Source organism: Aethalodelphis obliquidens, unplaced genomic scaffold, assembly GCF_003676395.1.
Source record: "Aethalodelphis obliquidens isolate GAN/ISIS:26980383/991018 unplaced genomic scaffold, ASM367639v1 scaffold25, whole genome shotgun sequence".
NCBI classification, from domain to species: domain Eukaryota; kingdom Metazoa; phylum Chordata; class Mammalia; order Artiodactyla; family Delphinidae; genus Aethalodelphis; species Aethalodelphis obliquidens.
In genome coordinates this window covers 23,814,794-23,837,945 of record NW_020837969.1, presented here as the reverse complement: position 1 = coordinate 23,837,945, position 23,152 = coordinate 23,814,794, and the positions used below count along the sequence as shown (strand labels likewise).

Sequence of the window (23,152 nt, the reverse complement as noted above, 5' to 3'; positions counted from 1 at the left end):
GGCGAGCGGGAGCGGGAGGCCAGGGGCGGCGGAGGGATGCTGTGTGCCCGGTGCGGAGCCGGGAGACGCCGCCCGCCGCCCGCCGCCCGCCGCCGCCGCCGCCGCCGCCGCCGCCGCCGTGGACCGTCCTGGCGCTGCGGCGGCCGGCGCCGCGCAAAGAGCGGCCAGATGTGGGGTTCCCGGGCAGAGGCTGGGGCAGCGCAGGCCGAGGGGCGTCTGCGATTGTTCTCAACACTCCTCCCCCACCCCACCCCGTGTGTCTGTTTGTCACTTGCAGCTGAAGATGGAAAGAGCCAGGCGAAGGGGAGGCGGCGGCGGCGGCGGCGGCCGTGGCCGCGGCGGCAAGAATGTAGGGGGCTCTGGCCTCAGCAAGAGTAGACTCTATCCCCAGGCCCAGCACTCCCACTACCCCCACTACGCGGCTTCAGCCACCCCTAACCAGGCTGGGGGCGCAGCCGAAATCCAGGAGCTGGCCTCCAAAAGGGTGGACATCCAGAAAAAGAGGTTTTACCTAGATGTGAAGCAAAGCTCCCGGGGCCGGTTCCTAAAGATAGCCGAAGTCTGGATAGGGAGAGGCCGGCAAGACAATATCAGAAAGAGTAAACTGACCCTCTCCCTGTCCGTGGCCGCGGAGCTGAAGGACTGTCTAGGGGACTTCATCGAGCACTATGCCCACCTGGGCCTGAAAGGCCACCGACAAGAGCATGGTCACGGCAAAGAGCAAAGCTCCAGAAGGAGACAGAAGCACGCAGCACCCTCCCCACCAGTCTCTGTGGGGTCCGAAGAGCACCCTCACAGTGTCCTCAAAACAGACTACATAGAGAGGGACAATAGGAAATACTATCTAGACCTAAAGGAAAATCAACGGGGTCGCTTCCTAAGGATAAGACAAACCATGATCCGGGGAACTGGCATGATAGGTTATTTTGGCCACACTTTGGGCCAAGAGCAGACTATCGTCCTCCCAGCACAAGGGATGATTGAGTTTCGGGACGCCTTGGTTCAGCTCATTGAAGACTATGGCGAAGGGGACATAGAAGAACGCAGAGGTGGAGACGATGACCCAGTCGAACTCCCAGAGGGGACTTCTTTCAGAGTGGACAATAAAAGGTTCTACTTTGATGTGGGCTCTAATAAATATGGAATTTTCCTGAAGGTAAGTGAGGTGAGGCCACCTTACCGTAATACTATTACTGTTCCATTCAAAGCTTGGACAAGGTTTGGGGAGAATTTTATCAAGTACGAAGAAGAGATGAGGAAAATTTTCAACAGCCATAAAGAAAAGAGGATGGATGGCAGAAGGGCCAGTGGTGAAGAGCAAGAATGCCTCGACTAGAATGAAATTGAACTCCATCAGGCAAAAGTTAAAATCATAAATTGGCTAAAAGTACTGATCCATAATCATTTGAAGAAATTTTTCCTCTTTTTTTGGCCCTTTGTTATGAGTAATACCTCTAGTAGTTATACTTCAAGGAGTCTGATTCTCATGTTATGTTATCCATAAAACACTATAATTCTTATGGGAATTTCAGCCTTCCCAGAGCTAAATAGTTTAGCTGCTTCAGCTGCTCCAGACTATTGAAGTATGCAAATCAGCACAGTGTGACATTCTGACCTTCTAGATACCATAACTAAGATTAACATTGCACTATGACATAAGCCTAAAAAAAGATACATATACCTAATATGTAAGTGTGAATTTCTATTTAACAAGTTCCCCAAAAAAAGTATTCCATTCCTACTTCATTAAAAGCTGCTAGGATTACCTGTAGGACAGTTACCACAGAAACAGAAACTGACTTCTATTATAAATATATTTATTTACAAAAGTACGAGTAGAAATATATTAAATGTCCATTGGATAACTGAATATTAACCAGTACCATTAAAGAATCGAATCTTAGAGTTACTATAGTATTCTATAATTTCAAATTTTGTGGTGACCCTACAGTTTATACTTGCCATATCAATGCCATGAGAGAGTTTTAATTGGTTATTCTAAGCTAGTTATAATCCCATCTTCACCTCTGATTATTGTACCATATATTATTATTGACTTTCCAAAGTTTCAGGAATTACTTTTATGTCACTGTTGCGTGGGAGGCTTTGCTATGGAAATCTTGATATTTTAGCTTTTCATGCTAATTTGAAGGTTGTGAGAGGTTCTTTCCCAAAATACATCATGGACTCAAGGTGTTATATTTTATGCTGCTGCTTTAGCACTGTTTCAGAAGGGTTGGTGCACCAGTTACCTGATATAAAAATAATCTGTAGTAATATATTTTAGTAGCACTTTTGCAGTTGCTGCCCTGAAGTCCATTTCAACACTTACAGTATAAACCTGACTTTTAAAGGTGTTTTAATTCCAGGAAAAAAAAAAAGTTTTTTTCTAAAAAGCATTTAGAATAAATATACAATTTCAGCCTGGAAAAATATAATTTGAAGATTGGTTATAAACATATTTGAAAGAATAATTCAGGTATTTTTCCAAGGTGCTCTTTATGATACTTTACACAAGGTTTACTTTACACAAGACTCACCCACTTACTGGTATTAAAAATTACTTTCCAGGAAGTGCCACAGCAATTTTTCAACACCCAAGCAATTTTTTAAACAAGTGGATATAATGTATATGTGTACCAACCCACCCTGTATTAACTGACTGAAATTTTATCTGTTGAGCTGCATTTTATCTGAATGAAATTACTGTCTTTTATCTTGGCTTTATTCACCTCCCACACAATGAGTCCATATAATCATGTTTAGAAGCCAGACACTGATTTCAGCCCCCAAATATAGCTCTCATTGATGAGAGCTGGCTGCATGGATTGAGTTCAGAATGTAGCTCTTCTTTTATATGCTATAAGTAATTCACAATTATTTTAACAGTTGATTTCCCTCCAGAGGTTTGTCCCCAAATACACTTAAGTAAGATCACTAAGAAAACTTTATGATATGAATTAAGAAAATTAATTTCACAGATTTATGTTACTTAAGAACAAGCAATCAGTAACCTAGACATACATACTGGTGTTGGCTTACTGATTGTATTTCCAGTTTCCTCAAAGTATAAAGGAATCTCCCCAGTTCATTATAATTGTGGGCCATCTGGATCACTATGGACCAGCTGAAGGTTAGAAGATGGTGTTAGGACTAGAGTTAATAGCTCATGGCGGGTGTTGAGACTCTAAAAGTAGCAAGGATCTTTAAACAGTCCTCACTGTAAAATAACTATTCTAGGCTTGATAAAAAGTAGTTTTGGGGTATGTGAAGGAGTGGTGTACACTTGAATTACTGTACTACTGATTGCTTTGCTGCCCATCATAGTGCCTATTAATAATAATCAACCTGTCAGATTTTGGCAAACTGGAGCTGTGAATATTCCAGTATTTGAGTGTTCCTATCACTATTGCTGTGACTGTATACTCTCTCTTAAAACTTTCCCTTCCAAAATATTTATATCTGTTAAATCTAAATAATTTCCTTCTTGGTTTTTAGTCTGGTAAGGTTTGAGTGTGTGTGTGTGTGTGTGTATATATATAAATATATATATATGTATATATATATACACACACACACACACATCTATGTGTGTGTATATATGTGTTATATATATACATACACATGATACAATGTCAGACTTAAATATCTTTAACTCATTGTATATAAATATTATTAGTTTAATTTTGCATTAATAATTTAAGTGAAAAATTGGTTAGGCAGCCAAATTTTCTACATTGTATGTATACTTCAGAGTTTTTACCATCTCAAAGCTACAAACTGGATAGATGCATATGTACCGGCAGTTGAATATACTTTAGAATCATTAAGCCTTCTGCCAGTCCTTTTGTTTCATTTTCTTCAAAGTTAATGTTCACCGAAAAATGAAATGATGCTATGATTTTTTTTGATACTTAAAATTTCCAGTCATTCATTAGCCATAATCAAATAAGATCCAATCCAAAACTCTGGTATTAGGACATGTACTGAGATGTATCTTATAAAATACGCTACTATTCTTATCTGTGCAATATACATTTTATTTATTGTCATTTGTAACATAAATGGAGCTGCAAGTGTACATGGTACTCTTCAAAATAATAGGATCCCTGCCTTGAAGACATAAAACTCTTAAGGCAACTGGATGTTAGAATTCAAAAAGTGAGCATTAAAAGTTAGTAACCAAAATTACTAGTTCACTATATAATTCTAAAACACTGATGATGTTTGCACATAATAATTCAAGCATAATGTGGTACAGACTCAAAACTGTAATAATATAAGCTGATAGTATGAAATTGGGAAACGGGTCCCTCATAATCGTTGGCAGTGTGCTCCTACCAATTGAAAGCAGCACTAATCTGTTGCTTATATGCAAAAGGTGCAATGTATTATAAAAGTATTAAACTTCTGCCACATTTTATAATTTTCCTTGTTAAAGCCCCAAACTGCCATGTCCCTTAAACTTGAGTCAAACACAAGCTTATTTGCACTAAAGAGCATGGCCAAAAAATAAATGACAGGGTGGAAAAGCTAATTGGAACCTCTTGAAATAATTGGTTCTAATGGGAGAATTTCACATTTGTCTATTTGAAAGCTATATGGTCCAGGCAGACAATCTGTCAGTTCACTAATTTAATAATGCACTTTACCTTTTGTATATAAAAGATGTACATTTATGCCACTTGACCGGTGGGATGTGTTTCAATAACTATGTAGTTAGAATCTGTAGGGTGAGCTCTTGCATGCATATGTTTGTGTTGGAACTGCCGTAGTAACAAGTTTCCATTAAATCAGTGTAATGGAGAAGGGTAGAAAATGTTTCTGCAGCAAATCCCAATACATTTAACAAAGAATTTTAAAGTAGAGTTCATATTTGTATTCTTCAGGACTAGAATCAATAAAAAACTATTTCTAGCCCAGGTTAGTATTACAGTTGAGATTATATCTAATTGAGATTCCCCATAATACCCTGAAAATGAATTTTGGGAATTTGTGCAGACAAAAAAATTTTTAACAATTCTGTTTCATTGTTGATGTGTGTTTAAATTAGTAATGAAAAGACAGTACATGATACTATATTAGAATTAAAAGTGTGATTGGCTGATATGGCATAGTTAAGAAAACACCCAGACTAAAGAAAGTTCAAATTAAGGAAATGCAAAGAGCCTAAGAACAATTGCTAAAATAAATATGATATTATTTCAAAACTTGCAGAAGAACTAACTTTCACCAACCAAAAAGGGTATTAGGGGCCTTAGTGTATCCTTCCATCCTGAAAACTTCCTAAGATATACATTTGAAAACTAGATAATTGTTGCTTAATAATAGGTTGTATGTACTTTACTAACAACACTGTGTACTAACAATTCATCAAGAGTATACTATATTTACTGCATTCATTTTATATTTGTGGATAAGAATACATTATATATAGTGAACCTATCTTAATATAATCTTGTATTTATATTGTAATTTTGCAAATATTTTCAGTAAAATAAACATTTATCTGAGCTGCACAATTTGAAGAGGATGAAATTGGAATACACCCTCAGACGCTCAGTTTTAATAAGCAGCTACCATTGAAAGTTGATGTATGTACTATCATTCCTTTAGAATTTGTTTTATGGTTTATTTTAATACTTAAGTAAATAGGACTTAATTGCAAATTTGAAATAGTGTCCTGGAAATAATTTTTTCATAAGTGTGAGATTTTCTTTTTTCCTGCTTATTTCCAAATGTCTTTCACTGGAACTATTTGTAAAATCTTATTCCAAGCTTTATGTAAGAGCTTTGCTTAGTCATCACATAGTTTGAAGTTTCTCTTTTACCAAAACACCAAACATCTTTGGCAGGATAAAATCTAAAGTAAACCACAAAGAATTTAAAGTTGATTCTATGCCAACAGAATAATACAGGTATAATATTTATCACTGCCAAATAAGATTCTTAAAATCTTTCTGGAGTTTCCTTAAAGATTTCTTGAATTTCATAGAGAAATATTGGCTTGTGGCTAGCCCATTAGAGGAAGAGAGTAGGGATGTTGGTATGTTGTTGAGACAATCTGTAGTCCACGATACTGTAGCAGTGAGGTACAGGGAAAATGTGTTTTTCCCAATTTCACGTCTTGTGAAAATTGAGTTTTGGGGGTTTTTTTGGGTTTTTTTTCTTGCGATACGCAGGCCTCTCACTGTTGTGGCCTCTCCCGTTGCGGAGCACAGGCTCCGGACGCGCAGGCTCAGCGGCCATGGCTCACGGGCCCAGCCACTCTGCGGCATGTGGGATCTTCCCGGACCGGGGCACGAACCCATGTCCCCTGCATCGGCAGGCAGACTCTCAACCACTGCGCCACCAGGGAAGCCCACAAATTGAGTTTTTAGATCACAGTTACTCTGTCATACCCAAATTTATGTAGAAAAACAGTTTATGTGCTAGTATATTTTCTTGTATAATATTAAAAAATTAATCTTTTTTTTCCTTAATTTGACATGATTTTTTAAGTAATTTAAATTTATTTAGTCAATATTTTTGAACAAGGAAAACATGCATATAGTACAAAATTTAAATGGGCCAGATGGGTAGACACTGAAATGTAGCAACCAGTGTTACCAATTTCTTGGGTCTCCTTCTAGAGTTACTCTGCATATACAAACATATGTATTATATATACAGATATTCTTCTTAAACATACAGTTGGAAACATATCGTATACACTCTCCTGTACCCAGTAGTATCAATTTTAGATCTGCCATTATAAGTGAATTTTTTCCCCTTTTACCTAGATACCATAGTTGGTCTAGTTACCATAGATCAATTAAATGCATAGATAGTTAAATTTAATTTGAACTATTTATGACACCAAGGGAACCTCAAGGAAATTTCAAATGATTCCCATTGGAATTTACTCAAAATGCAAATATATGTATATATCAATTTTTAAATGTATAAATATTCAGTTTCCCGTCCCTATTTGAAACCACTTTGCCCTCCTAGCTCCCCCTCTTCCTTCCCTCAAAAAAGTATTGGTCTTTTTCCTGAGGCAATACAGTTCAGGATGTTAAGTGATTTACCCAAAGTTTATTTTAGATTAACTGTGTCCTGTAATGAAAAACACCCATGTTTAAAAGCTTTAATAAATTATCAGTTAGTCAGTTTTTACTATTTCTGTTACTATTATTTTTATCCAAAGACCTTGCCATTGTAAGAGTAAATCAGCACTAGAACCATAGCAAAAGGTTATGATCCTGCTGAAATCTTTTGATTTATTAACATGAGTGTTTATAATGAGAAAAAGTATAGTTATTAATGAATAATTCATTTAGCATTTAGTCAAATCCAAGACTAAGCAAAGGGATAATGCTACTTCTGATTATTTAAAGCATTGATTCCCCATTGAGGGACCCAGAGTCCGTGAGATTTCCTTGGGACCAAAAGGTACCAAGATGATTTGGGAAAAGATTAAAAACGTAAGGGCTATGAGGTTACAAGTACAACTAAACCATCTCTATTTTCCGCTGTAAGAATATAAAATAGCAAATATAATTGTTTGAAAATGAAATTAGCATAATTACTATTACTGAAAATATAAACAAAGTTGCTTCAATAGTTCCCCAACCCCTCCCCCTCAAAAGTCACAGTTCTCTTTTTATTCACATCAAGGAGGCACTTTAAGGTCACTTTTCTAATAACCACCAAGAAAAAATTATCTGAAAAATTAAAGGTCCCATACTTGAACCCTGAAGGATCCTATATAGTTATGAATTAAAGCAACCAATTAAGAGTATGTGGGTTGAGAAAGAATTTCTCAAACAGTATGTGGGTTGGTGTGTGTAAACTCTATGAAAATGTTAAAAGGTTTAAAAATTAAAGCATTGGTTTCAACTTTAGAATAATATCTTCATAAGTGATGGAATGATTTTCTGTTTGTAACATGGAAAAAGTGTTGTTAGAAAACAAGATTCTCTTAAACATTTATTTTTAAAGCATAAAAGAGTTTGCTTCTTTTATTTTAGTGATGAATAACTCATTATCCTTTGCAGAATCTGTAACATTGGTAAAGTTCACCAGGTATTTACTTGTTGAAGCTTAAAATGGTTTATAGGTATTGTTCCTTATTTAAAGAGAGGGATCAAAAGAAAGGTAATTCACCTTCGGGAAGAGTTTTGCTTAAATTTAGGCTAAAAAATATTAATAATTTTCCATCCTTAATCAAGGAGTTTCCCATCTTGGCGCTTTCTGGTAAATTGTTTTCCAAACTTTACCTTCTTTGGAATATCCCTTGTGAGAAATTGCATAGTCTTACTGAGGCCAGTGGCATCTACCAATAAATAAAAGCTTATTGGTAATGAATTAGTGCTGCTACGGTGAGGTTAGTTTGTAATGTGAATATGAAGAAAATACTCATTTAAGTAGAATATACAGTGCCTCCTTTAGTGTTGACTTTTTTCTAAGATTGAATAGGCATTGTCCTTTCATTTTACCCCTTTATACTTAGTTTCTGTGTTATTCTATTCCAAGTATTCATTGTTCCCAGGAAATATTAGGAGTAAAGAAAAGAGAAAGTAATCCCTAAGAAAAGTGTTCATAGTATTTAAAAACTAGAGTCGCTCAAAGTGTAAAATTGGAGGGAAAGTGCTTTTGTTGGTTTTAGTCTTTATCAGAATAACGGTATAAATCTGATTACTTTATTTGATCTGATTAGAGGCCAAATGTCTTTATCTGAGACGCCTGTATTTGGAAATATTCAGTATTTTATTTTTCTTAGAACAAATGATTCTGTAGGATAATACTCTTCTTCAGGATTTTATTTATGATTTGTTGTGGATTTGATGAAGTTGTTGCCTAGAGGCGGCAAATATAAAAGAAGAAATAGAGAAGAGAAAGGTGGTGGCTGATTAGTTTGCTTGCTTATAACAAAAGAAATCAATCTAATAGAAATGAGATAAATAAGTCATTCTCAAAACTAAATCCCTGTTTATTTAACCTTTAAAAGAGCCTCTGAGAAAGAATAATAAGACCTAATTCTGCCAGTGTATGGCCTGACCCTGAGCAAATCATTTCACTTTTGTTGGGTGGTTTCCTTATATGAAACAAGAACAAGATTGTACTAGAAGGTAGGGTTTCCTCCTACTCTAAACTTCTTAAATTCTGTATTAACAGAATGTGAAAGAAAAAATAGAAGAATAATACCCGGATTAGAAAGTATGAGTAAGAGATTCTCTCTTTATATTAAAAACAACTATAATAATGCACCAACCTGTGATGACGCCCAAAAGAACATGCAGAAGTGCCAGTTTTATAACACATATGTATCTCTCTAGCCACACAATAAAATTTTGTTCCTAGTCCTAAGACCAAATTGTTATATACTTACTATATAATTATCCTATGCTTTAATTTTTTTTTACTTTTATTTATTTTTTTTTTTGCGGTACGCGGGCCTCTCACTGTTGTGGCCTCTCCCGCGTCCCCTGCATCGGCAGGCGGACTCTCAACCACTGCGCCACCAGGGAAGCCCTATGCTTTAATTTTTTTGAGAAATATTTTTATTATCTATATGAAGTGTCATTTTTTCGAAGTAGCATCACTTGTTTTATACATACTGTAATCATTTTCTATATTGCACGTGACAAAAGAATTTTTAAAGTTAACATCACTTTCTGAAATGCCATTGTTCCTGAAATAACCATAAATTACATTGCTAAACAATATACTGCAACTGTCATTGCATTGGTCCCCGAGAATCAGGTCCTTCCTTTGACCCCAATTTCCTTGGTCCTATTGAAGATCCTATGTTACAAATCACGACATTTAACAAATGTTAAATGTCAAGAACGCTGAACTTCGAACAATATAGTTTTGCTATAGAGGACCCTACTAGGGTATGCAAAGATAAAACATAATGAGTTTGTTTATTTGTTTGTTTTTAGCCTTGAGAAACTATAGAGGTTGATGATTAGAGGGGAGGAAAAGCATCACACGGGTTTTTGTCTCAGAGGCATTTATTTAGGCATCCCAGTCCTCCAGTCATTGGTGCCACCACCACTGTCAACAGGGGACTTTAAAAGAGTGACACCTTTCTCCCTAAACCTGTCTTTTGGATGCCTATTTCTTTATCAAAGACAGTGTTTACGGGCAAGGAAAGCATATTTTGAAGTGCATGTATACGTGTGTGTTTTGTCAATTTCAAAAAAATAATAATAATATCTGTGCACATAAAATTTGATTGCAGAAACGTTTAATAAAACAGTCTTTAGCCTGGTGGTGGTTCACACTAGCCATCTGATCAACAAATTCTATAGAGTGAATTGGCTGTTGTAGAAGTTTTTTTCCTCTCTTCTCTTTCTCCTCAAATAGCAGATCGATTTTAGGTTCTTCATTGCTTCTTCTTCAGTGTAGTTTGAAATCTAAGTGGGATGGGAGGGAATAATTTAGTTTGGCAGTTCTTTACCCTGGCCATTTTGTAGAAATTTTCCTCAGTTTCCCATTTCAAACACTCCAAGCAACCTTACCAAAAGAACACACCTAAGTGACAAAATTACCCAGCAAATAAAACAACAGAATCATGAGATAATGACTTAGGAATACAAGACACCTAGTGTGTATCACACCTAGTGTGATAACTTTACTTATCATTTGCTAATTTACTTCAGAAACTGTATTTTATGTCTAGGTCCTTCAGACTAGCAGTGTGATTTATACCAATGATTGTCAGTCTAGAAATTTCAATAGGGTAAAAGAGTCTGAAGGTTCAGTTGAGTTATTATGGGATTTTATCTATCACTGTTGAGTAAATTCCCCCAAAAGGGTAAACCATGCTATCATCAGGGGTAAAAATAGAATTCTAAAACTCCATCACTCATAAATAACCTCCATCCCTGTTTTTTCCTCCCTTCTGTACACTGTACCCTGTTGAAAGTGGTTGAGAACACTAATTTCTCCCACTACTACTGTAGCCCCACTCCATCCTATTTATTTGTTCAGATGACTATTGAAACACTATAAAGAAAGATTAAAGCTGATCTTTGAAAATTTATAAATTGCCCTATGAACTACACTTTGGACTCTTAAGAAAGGGCTCCTGCTTCACTTAACTAATTTCAACACTCTTAACTGTACTTCTGTATAACAGTTTAAGATGAGTAGAAAACATTTCGCTTGGGATGATATGGCCTAAAAGGGCAGTTACTCCTACTTTTCAGTACATAGTAGGTCTTCAGAAAATATTTTGACTAGCATGATTGACAGGTCATTTCAGAAATGAATTTAGCCTCTAGGAAAATTGCACCATGACCATTTTTAAATAGGTGGTAACAAAAGGAAGAGTCAATCAAGATTTATCAGTACTAATAACTATTACTTATTGAATACCTACCATGTTCTAGGCTTTGTTGGACCCCTTATATCTACTATTTCTAATCTTTGTATTATCCCCATTTTAATATACTTTTCCAGAGGTTCAGAAATTGGTTCAGTGTTTCAGAATATAATATATTTGAATCCTTACTGATACCAAGCCAAAGATTGTGCTCAATTAGACCAGACTGCCTCTAAGACTTACTCTGAAATTTAACTCCCAACTAATAAAGCACAGGCTACCCCAGCCACCACTGTAAATAAATCTGCCTCTGATTACTGGGATGTATGGTGCTAATAAATCCAACTTATTTGGTTTTTAGTATAGCTTACAGATTGAACCTCTAATCCCAACCAACTATTTCAAGTAAGTGTGAATAATTTTTTTTTCTTTTTTTTTTTGCGGTACGTGGGCCTCTCACTGTTGTGGCCTCTCCTGTTGTGGAGCACAGGTTTCGGACGCACAGGCTCAGTGGCCATGGCTCACGGGCCCCGCTGCTCCGCGCGGCATGTGGGATCTTCCCGGACCTGGGCACGAACCCGTGTCCCCTGCATCGGCAGGCGGACTCCCAACCACTGCGCCACCAGGGAAGCCCCAAGTGTGAATAATTTTTTAAAGGGATCAGATGATGAGAATATAGATGATTATCCCAATTCTACCCTAAGGGCATAGAAGAGACAAATTACTGTTCACAGTGGGTCTACAAGTTAATTTTTCATGAAGTGAAGTCAACTGGTTATGTTAAAAAAAATCTTATCAATATTGGTGAGAGTTTTACTGGGTGATTTTTTTTTTTTGCAGCTTTTTCTGCCATCCTACTCCTTCCGCGTTATTCCATTCATTTTCATATTTTAATTACCACGTTTCCTCTTTTTTTTTTTCCTTACCTCCAGAGGGATAAATTGTGATGACTGCCCTGTTTACAGATCCACATTTTTCTCCATTACTCTAGGGCTGTGGATTTCAAACTTTAGGGGAATTAAGAATCAGTTAGAGGGTTTGTTAAACCAGATTGCTGGCCCCTAACCCCAGAGTTTCTGTTCCTTAGTTATGGGGAGTGAAGCGAGGATCAAGAATTTTTGTTTCTGATACATTCCCAGGTGACCCCATGCTGCTGATCTGGGGACCACACTTTAAGAACCAATACTCTAGGCTGAGGTGATTTTTTACCTTAGCTACAAAAGATAGTAAAGCAGAAACTTGGGTCAAAACAACTGTAGCATCTTGGTAGGAAAAAGATTCAGTGCTACTCATCCTGCTTTGAGAAATTTACAAATCTTAAAACAAGCAACTTTTTTTTATAAATTGACTAGAGGTTAGGTAAAGAATTATTATCCTCTCTTTTTTACCCTTTCATTACATTTAATAACTCTTATTAGTTCCCTCTGATATTTTTACAGCTATCTTGAGATAATTCTGATAGGGATTAACAATTATGAATCCTTATATGAAAAGTTTAGCTTTCAAATTTATGGAGACTGAAGCATATTTTTAATTTATTAAATAACTGTGTACAAGCCTTACTAAAGGAAAGTGAATAATTTCTATACTCAAGAATTGTTAATACAAGTTTTAGTGAATATTAAGTATTAGGACTTGAAGGGACCTTGTAATTAGTTTAGCCCCTTAAATTTACGTTTTGTGACATACTCCATGTAGCTCAAATGATTCATAATTACTAAAATAGGCTAAGTAAACAGAAAATAAAGGTTAAAGCTTAAAATGCTGCTTGGCCCTTAAGATATATGTGGATAGAAATACATAAATTTCTTTTAAAAGCATGTAATATTTTCACTGTCTTCCTGTGTCCTATCTATATGCATAGGATAGAGGAATTATATATATACTATGGTATATTTATGGTACTTTTTTCAAATTAACAATTGGACCCATTGATTTAAATTTAGAGATACTTCACCTACTCATTGAGAATATTATTTGAAAACATAACTAACATATTTAAGTATAATTTATGTTTGCCAACCTGAAGAGATTCTATAATTAATGTGTTGATCATAATTAACAAAATGATATTTTATATATAAATCTGTATAATTAATATATATGACTATACATAGCCACTTAACAACTATCATTTTAGTGGATCACATCCTATCATAAACACAAAATTAATTCACATATAGACACTTGGCAGTTCTGCAAGTTCATTAACTTCTATTTCCAGCTTCAGTGATTAGTGCTCCAAAAACAATAAATGAATTCCTAATTTTGAAAAAGATTCACTGCTGACGTAACAGAGATACTCACCAACTCAAAAGGATCATTACAGGTGGTGTAACTTTTTTTAATATTCTCTATCCTGTTTGTATTATAATAACAATTAAAATTTTAGGTTTAAAATATTTGCCTTAGAATTATAATCTGAGTAGGCTTCAGACAGAATAGAGATTTATAGAAGATTTCACCTCAATATGAGGACAAACTTCAAGAAGTAGTGTTACTCCCACCCTTGTTATTGGAATTATTTAAGGCAGAAACTAGACATACACTTAATGTAGGATGCATAAAGGGACTTAATAAATGAGAAAAAAAAATTGTATTGTTATTACTTTGAAAATTCTTTTCAACTCAGAGAGAATTTCTTAGGAATAATACTTAGAACTTTTGCATTCAGGTCTTCTGTTAATTTACCAGGTTTGATAAGTGTGATTTCAATTTTTCTAGTATTATTCTGAAAAGAGAAAAAGTTTATCACTTCCTCACACCCCTTGTTATTGCAAAACAACATAAGAACCAGTTTTCAAATTTTCATGAGCTTTACTACTTAAATGAATTAGTTAAGACAAGTTCCATGAAATTTGCCCTACAAAATGAAGTATAACATAATTTTTATAAGAAATGTTTCACTTTTAATCATTCTTTTCAGAAAGGATTATATGAAGGAATAAGTTTAGTATGTATGTTGCTGTTTCAAAAGTACCTTCTACAGGTTTATTTGGAAAGACGTAAGTGATAGTATGGTAAATTGGAAAACCAAATTATTGGATATTATCCAATGAAGGTTTTCTTCATAAAAATCCGGAATAAATTATGTTTAAAGGTTGAAGCGAAAAAACAATATTTTCACTCTTCATTTTTTTCTTGCACTACTAATTTAAGATGGAAAGAAACCATAAAGTTTACTAAATTCATCTCAGATAATCTGTATTAGAGGTCAGGTTTCCAAGTAAATAGATTACTGTTGCAAATAATACGTGATTCTCTCCTGGAGAGTTTCAAGGCTTTGTAAAAGACAGAAGGGTAGCTGCGGCAATAATATCTAAATTCAGGGATCTAGCGTGAATCAGTATGAAACTCATTTCTCACTTGGAGAGTCCACTTTTTTCTTGTCATTTCTTCAGTTATTTCTGCTTTCTATGATTCTGTAACATTTCCAAATTTCAAAAGGACAACTAATAATATCTTCAAGAAAGAGACCTCAGTACGTTGAAATATATTACACCAAAGCCTATAAACTATATCTGTATTATACATTTCTAAATATTTAGCTAAGTAAATTTTACTCCTCTACAGAAATATTGTGTGTGTGTGTGTTTGTGTCTGTGTGTGTCTGTGTGTGTGTGTGTGTGTCTATAAAATTATGAAGAGAGACCAGTTCTTTCTGCATCCCCTTACATACCCTGGAGAAGTAACAACAAATTTGTTTCATCTTGTTTGTTACTACAGTTGATTGCCTGCCCTAAAGTGCGGCGTTGAGAATTTGAAATCTGCATCTAGAGGGAAAGAGAGAAGAACAGCATTCATGCCAAATATTTGCTATTTGTCATCTCTGCTTTAGAGCTATAATGTTCTCATTGTAGTTCTGAAAATTTCAAGCTTAGCCAGACAGCTGGCTCTTGGAGCACAAACTGTCTTGTGACTCACCTAGGAATATGTCTCTTCTAATACTTCAAAGAGATGGGTTTTTTCCTTCTTGGCCGTGTCGCGCGGCATGTGGGATCTTAGTTCCCTGACCAGGGATTGGACCCATGCCCCCTGCAGTGGAAGCGCTGAGTTTTAACCACTGGACCGCCAGGGAAATCCCCAAAGAGATTTTTTTAATCCAATGGTCCCTCCTTTAAAACAGTAGAGAATCTCTTCTGTGCCTCTGAAGAACTCAAAGAACCATGGCCATGATGATGTCATCAAAAATACCCTTCAGCATTAAACTCTATATGTACCTTTAATGAGTTCTAACTTCCATTAAAATGACAACAGTTTCTCCCTTTCAAATTCAGCCCAGTCATTCTCAAACATTAGTGTACATAGCAATTTAAAATGCAGGCTTGGTCCTCATCCCCAGAGATTCTGATTGTGTTGGTCCAGAGTGTGGTTTGAAACTGGCTCTTTCTCATTCTGATACAGATAGTCTGGAGGCCATTTCTTGTCATGGTCTTAGACTTGCATCCTTTCTCCCATATCATTTTTCTAGCTGGAATTACTTAAATTATAATCCTGTCAGCCATAACACCATGGGAAGATGATTTTTTGATTATGCTATTAACAAGTTATAGCTATGGCTCACTAAACTCAGAGAGGCTGAATACACAAATCCAAATATTTAAGATTGTGTGCTATCATATTGGCTAGCTTTCTGGGCAGTGATCACTGGGAATGCCAGTTTTCCACCACCTCCTAAATTCAAATTCAAACTACTTGACATATAACCCCACTGGTTGCATACTCCCCACATTTCACAACCAAAACATTCTGAGTCTTCCCAGCCCGAATCAAGTCCATAGGTAATTTGTCTTTTGCCTTCTCACAAGTTGACCCTCAGAGTCTTGAATGACTTTTCTCAACCTTATTTTTTCAGATAAAAGTTAAAATTTATTAGGAGTAGAAAATATATCCTTAATCAATCTGAATGCCTCACTTCTGATCTTGTTCAACTTTTTTGTGTGTGTTTAAAAGAGCACATAACAAGAAATTTGCTATCTTAACCACTTCTAAGTATACAGTTCATCGGTGTTAAGTATATTCACCTTGTTATACAACCAATCTCCGGAACTTTTTCATCTTGCAAAACTGAAACTCTATACCCATTAAACACTCCTCATTCCCCCATCCCCATCCCCTGGCAACACCATTCTACTTTCTTCTCAACCTTTCTTTTCAATAAGCAAGATATTTTCTGAACACTTCTTCCACCAATAATGGGTTTATAATTATTGCTACTTAGCTCTCCAAGTAGAATCCTGATAGCTTGTATTGTTATAATTCTCATGCAAAAAGATTTACAATTACAGGGCAATTGTGCTTATATTAAGAACCCTTTATAATCTTTGGGTGACTGAATGAAGGGCATTTTATCCTGGAAGCTTTCCACTGATTTACAGAGAAAGGTAGCACTTTATTCCTCCTGAGACCTAGGGGACTCCAAATGGAATCTTCGTGCTTGTTTGTTGAAGGTTTGAGGTTAGAGTTACCAGGTCAATTAGGCTTAAGTCCTGGAATTTCCTAGACTTTTCCTATGTACATTCTAGGATTGTTTTCTCATTACTTATATAGTAGTATAATAGATTGGAAATTTTTCTGGTGTTTGACAGTGTTGATGTTCACTAAATGGTTTCAGAATCTTCCCTTAGTACAGTATGAAACTGTTTAGCTTTAAGTAGCTTCATTAGAAACATAATTTGGGAGGACTAGCCATAAATAAAAATGCAGTTTCTGCAAATGAAGTGTTTCAAATGCTGTTTTCAAAATCATTGGCAGTTGAGAAAAAACCCAACACAAGAAACATTTTTAAAACTCTTCTTTTTCAGATTTTTCCTCAAAAAGTTTCTCTTACTCTGTTATTAAAATTTTTTAAGAACTCAGTAAAGTTTGCAATCCTGTAAGCAATATCCATCTAAATAGCCAGAAATACGTAATTAGGGTTTTATACTTATGATCTTGACATAAGGAAAAAGCCTACCATTTCTTGGCTTCAATTATTTTGGAACTAACACAAAAACTAGTTGACCATGATTCTTGGATAATGATAACTGAACTTTTCTTCATTTTATGCATTTAACAATTCATAATATCAATGTATTCTTATGATTTTTTCAGAAAAAAATGCAGTTTACTTAGAACATTTAAAATAACTCCATAATTTTTGTAGCACCCAGATATTTTTCTTCAATGATCTGTTGCAACAGATTGATAATATTTACTTCAAAGAAAATTCTTTAAAATGGAATTTCATTGTTCCTTTGATTTCCATTATAAAATCAAAAATGTTTTTCTCAGCAAAGGGAAAAAACATTTTTTGAGTTGAAAAGATTTCGTGAAAGAGTTGAAGTGCATCTGGTTCAGTAACATACTAAGCAATTATTTTTTTCTTTACAGTGCTCCCATCATTTTAAGATCTTTCTTCACTGCCCACTGTTGTCACCCCTAAATCACAGAACTTCATTTAGTGTCATGCAGTCCTCAGGCCACATGCTGCCAACAACCCAGAACTTAACTTCTCCTCTCTTGTAGTCTCTGACATAAGCTAGGCATTAATATTTTGCCAGTAGGAATCTTTGTGGGGTTTTTTTTTTTTGGCTGCACTGCACGCACCATGCAGGATCTTAGTTCCCTGGCCAGGTTTCGAACCTGTGCCCCCTGCAAGTGCAAGCGCGGAGTCTTAACCATTGGACCGCCAGGGAAGTCCCAATAGGAATCTTTAATGTAGTAAACCACCGTGTGAAAATTCCCCAAGTTCTGAGCCTTTTTCTGACAACTGTTTACCTACTTTATCAATTATAATGTTAAATTTACTTAGAATTAGGGATGCCTGTGTGATTTGTAATAACTAAAACTGGTTTGTATTATTGTTCTTCAAACATCGCTGAACTATACTCCTATTTAAGGATACTTTGGGTCATTATGTAACTATGTGCAATTTGGTTTGTTAATCACTTACTGTTTAACTCATTTTTTGAAAAAGACCCCCAATATTCCATTTAATGACTTGCCAAGCTGGGATTCAAGCAGTACCTTCCATTAGGTGATTTGCTTCTGACGTGAGACATATTACAGAAAATCTACACTTCGATGGAAATTTTTTTATGTTCTATGTGGGAAAAAACTAATCTAGGTAAACACGAAACTTGATTCTTAAATTAGAGTTTTAATAATTCAATTCTAAATGACAAGTTTGTTTTAATAATTTTGTTACAAAAATAACTATAAAATGAATGTGGATGCCAAATTACTCACTACTGTATAATTGTGCTATAATTTATAAAGCCAAAATATTTTAGGTGTTTTTTATTTGGACTATTATTTCAAGCATTCATGGAATTTAAAGAATCCTAAGGTCTCTCCTTTGCCCTCCTGGTGTGCAGAGGTGTGGTGTAGAGGCTAGGGGTACTGTGTTGTATGTTATCATTCAGAAGCCCGGGCTCTGTGCATTCTAGATAGGATTGGGACAGGTCATTTCACTGCCGGAGACTCCAGCTTGCTTATCAGTGTGGGCATTGGATCAGAAGAACCTTTCAATTTCTATATCCATGGAGTCAGTGAAACTTCTCCTAAAGTTACCTTCAACTTCTTTCTCTGGGCTTTTCTCATTTTCTCTATATCTTATTTTATCTGACATTAATTGACCATCGTTTCATTCTTGGCATCGTTCATATTTAGTTACAGTGGCTTTGGTAAAGTGTGGACTTATCTTTTGGCCCTATACACCAAAAGCTTTAAATAGGCCATTCTTCCAGTTCCAAAAGATTTTTTTAGACACAGCCTAAAACTTGATTAAATATATTTTAAATTTTAAACTTACTTTCCCATAGAAAAATCCCATCTTTTTAACTTGAATTGAAGTTTAAAACCAGAGACTGTTTTTCTTCCTCTTTTCTATTCCCCTCTACACCTAGCCCCGGGCTGATGACTTAAATCATCCCTCTTCACTTAATCACAAGTATTCCAATTCCTGTTTTGCCTTTGAAATCTTGTTGCTTCAAGATCACGGTACTTAACAGACAAATCAAAATGGCGGCAAGTGGAAATGAAAGTGATAATTTAAAAACCTGATAAGAAATACTATGTCATTTTATTTCAAAGATTGACTCACAAATTAAGGTTCAGTAGAATATGAGATCTTTAGTTTCCTACCCATCCTAAATTTTACTTTAGAAATATTTTTTCCCTTGCTTAATAGATAAATGAACCTGTTCTTGTATTCATGCAGTGACTATTAAGTGGCTACTCTGTGCCAGCCCTTTTGCTAGGGACTAGAGATACAGTGAACTACAAAAGAAAAATATTCCACTGCCACTAGCTTTAACTGTGCCATGTCCAAAGTTATTTGATTCAAAGCAGCTGTTGGAACCTAATCAAACTGTCATTTTTTCCATTCAACAGATATTCATCTGATTATCTGCCAAGGCCAGGCAGTGTGTTGGTATATATGAGAAGTGTGTTTGGAGCTATTATAAATGCTATATGTTATTTTCCCTTGAACAATTTATTCTTTATATATGATGAATGATCTACATTCTCTTATAGTGTTCAAAGTATATTTCACTGATGCAAATTTAGAGAACTACAATGATACTATTTTAAACAATATTTCTGCCTTCTCTATTCCAAGTCTCTTTTGATGTCCTAGGATGAAAATAATAATTCTCTTTCATCTCATGTGCCTGTGTTCAAATGGTAATGACTTCTTGAGCCCTAGGTTGGAAATTGTGAAACCCCGTTCAGGTTCGTCATAAGACTGCTGTGATTTCTGTATGTCCATGGGGATTGAGTTGGGGAGAAGGATGAGGAAGGCAAGGAATAGTAACATTCATGTCACGTATTTGCCCTCCCTGCTCCAGGCCTTTGTATTCATCCTCGCTTTAATTTTATTGCATTCTCTTCGCATATACGATATCTTCATAAACTTTTCTCTCCATATGTCTGGATTGACAATATCCATCGGTGTTCTCAACTATGAATTACTCACCAATGTCTTAGCTGAATGGAATAAGCCTGATTCTCCTGTGTCTTTGTAAATCACAAGTTGTAATAATTTTCACTGTAGATGCATTGCAGTGAAAATCCATTAATGGATACATTCAACTAGTTATTGGTACGAAAGATTCATTTATCCTGAAAGTTTTTCTATAACTGAACATTAGTTCTAAAATATTTTCTAATTAAATTCAATGTTAGAAGAATTATAGAATTTTAAATTATAATACTTTTCATATAATTTGACATATTTTTCAGAGTTCTTTCATATATTAGGTCTCATTTCATCCTGTTGAAAATATTAGATTAGTTTAGGTCAATATCACTAACCTCACTTAACAAATGAAGAGAACAGGCCAAGGCAGGTTAAATGATTTGCTGTAGATCATCTAGTGATCTAATAAAATACCAGGGTTTATAAGGAGCCCACTGCTCGTTGAAGCCTCATAATAACACTATAGAAAATTTAAATGGTAAACTTGAAATCAAAATCTGTTAGAATTAAACACGTTTTTATAGCGAAAGTAGGTTGTTGTTTTTTTAACACATTCTAGGTATTTTCCTGTTTTTTTGTATCTTTTTAGGGTCAATTCTGCACTGAATCTATGATCCATTTTGGCCCTGGCAGTAGGCATATCAAGTCATTATATTGGTGTTCATGTCTATATAGAAACCACTTGCCTGGATTCAGCCTCTTTGCCTCTAGTTATTGAGACTTTGATCCTCTCTTTCCTGAGCTTCCCACCTTAGTGAACCTTCCAGAACTGGATCCTAATAACTAGAATACAGATCCCTTCCTGTCCTGTTAACACAAGTCTTGTCATGGCACTGCATGGCAGTGTAGCCTTCAAAAAATGTTATTTAGAGAATTTAAGAGATAAAACTACTTCATTGTACAATAAATTCAGTTAATAATTAAAAATCAACTAGTGATTTTTTTTCCCCTACACTCTTATGAACAAGAGATAAATGACCACATAATAAGTTAGAAGCAGGCTTTCTCAAAAACCCGTTTGAAAGGGGTGTTCCAAGTTTTTATCAAATTAACTCAAGAACCCACATCTTCATTTATAACGTTATAGCAGTTAACAGTGCAGTAATCTCCTTCACACACACACGAAATTTAATCATGTGCACTATGTTGTATTTATTGAAGAAGAAAATCAAAATAATACATACTAGGAATATTTGAATTTCAATAGGATCAAAAGCTTTGTGGTTAAAGCTCTACTGACTAGGAAATTCCATTGAATAAATGATCTCGCTCCTGGCATTCCCAGTTAACCATGGCTTTGTAGCCTCACTGAGGAATTAACAGGCTGAATTCTAATTTCTTACATGGAGATTGAATTTCTCTCTATATATATTCTTGTGGCCATAAAAGTTTCATGTTGGCTCAATCTGCATAAATAATCACATAACAATAAATATAAGAAGGTCAATATGTCTAGGCTTATCATGAAGGAGCTTAATAGAAATTCCACATTTGCTTTTTGCTTTGTAAGGAATAAAACAACAATTTTAATTTAAAACAATTTAATTTTACTTAATTTCCTCCTCCCCCTTAAATAATAGCAATAATTTCAGCTGTATTTCTAGGTAATTGTTCCGCACAGAGTTATCAGGCCGTGTCAGTGACCTACTACAGAATGGTGAAGAGTACAGAACAGACTTTCATGTCAGCCAGTCCTGGGTTCAGGTTCAAATTCTGTCACATATTGTGTAATTTGGGGCAAATTTTATAACTTTATAGAGTTATTGTGAGAATTTATTCACTCAGCCTTTAGTTTATACTTACTAATGACTCTATTTTTGGGACCAGGGGATGTATCAACAACAACACAGATAAGGTTTCTTGCTTCAGAGAACCTAGAGTCAGCCAAAATTTTCTTGAAGAAAATTAAATGTCCTGAAGCTGTTAGCAAAGTTTCTGTCACATAATAAGCATTTAATAAATATTAATAACATCATTATTAATTCTTCCCAACCCATAAAATGGATGGTTCCCCAGAAACTATAACAAACGTATGCAAAATTGGAAGGAAACCTCTTTTACCGGAGGAGCTCTCTGGTAGAGCAGTGGCAAGGGAGTTGGGCTAGTTATAATCCCTTGAAGCTGTTTTCAGTAAAATATAAAAGCAAACAACTGTGTAGGCAGAAATTTCTTGGACAGGAAACAAAAAGCCCTAACTTTTATAAAAGAAAAAAAACTAGACTTCACCGCAATTAAAATTTTCTGCTCATCAAAAGACACCATTAAGAAAATGAATAAGCTATCCACAGACAAGGAAATAGCAAAGCATGGTTTTATTGCTGGAGGGAAACAGAACTGCTTTGTTTCGTTTTTTAAAAAGATGATCATTGGGCAGTTTGCATAATTTGGGGACCGATTGCCCCACTGCTAAAAGGATTCTAATCACCCGTTTTCTAGTATTGGTGTAAGTATCCGTAGTAACTTAACAACCTATGATTTTCCTGTCTTAATCTGCCATCAACTTTTTTATTTTTGGCCTGAAGGAATCTTTGGAGTAACCTAACACCCTCATTTTATAACAGATAGGAAAAATATTAAAGATGTCATGTGACTTGTCCAAAATCATTTAACTAATCATTTCAGAACTTGAGCTAGACCTTATTAAATGGTCTTTCCACTACCTAATATCTACTTCTCTATTAGTTTGCTTCAGAATCAGTCAGAGATGGTATGTGTGATTCATTTAGAATGTGTTTGTTTTCTTCTCTCAGCTGGAAGAATTTTCTCACCTATTTTAAAGGTGAAAACTATGATACACACTTTAACCCTTAGTTTCAGGATGGTAAAGGAGCCATTATAATTGAGGCCCCAGTTACCATCAAGAAGAGGCC

General features: G+C 35.4%; 1 protein-coding gene across 3 annotated transcripts in view; it reads left to right on the top strand.

Moving 5' to 3' along the window:
- Window positions 1–23,152, top strand: part of PURG (purine rich element binding protein G) — a 36,015-nt gene that overhangs the window by 639 nt on the left and 12,224 nt on the right. Inside the window, exon 2 of one of the 3 annotated variants that reach the window (XM_027122778.1) lies at window positions 278–1,165. In XM_027122778.1, coding sequence (XP_026978579.1) covers window positions 278–1,165 — 888 coding nt within the window. Of the gene's footprint in view, window positions 1–277; window positions 4,810–23,152 lie in introns of those variants that run through there. The other 2 variants (XM_027122779.1, XM_027122777.1) reach the window with 2 other exon arrangements.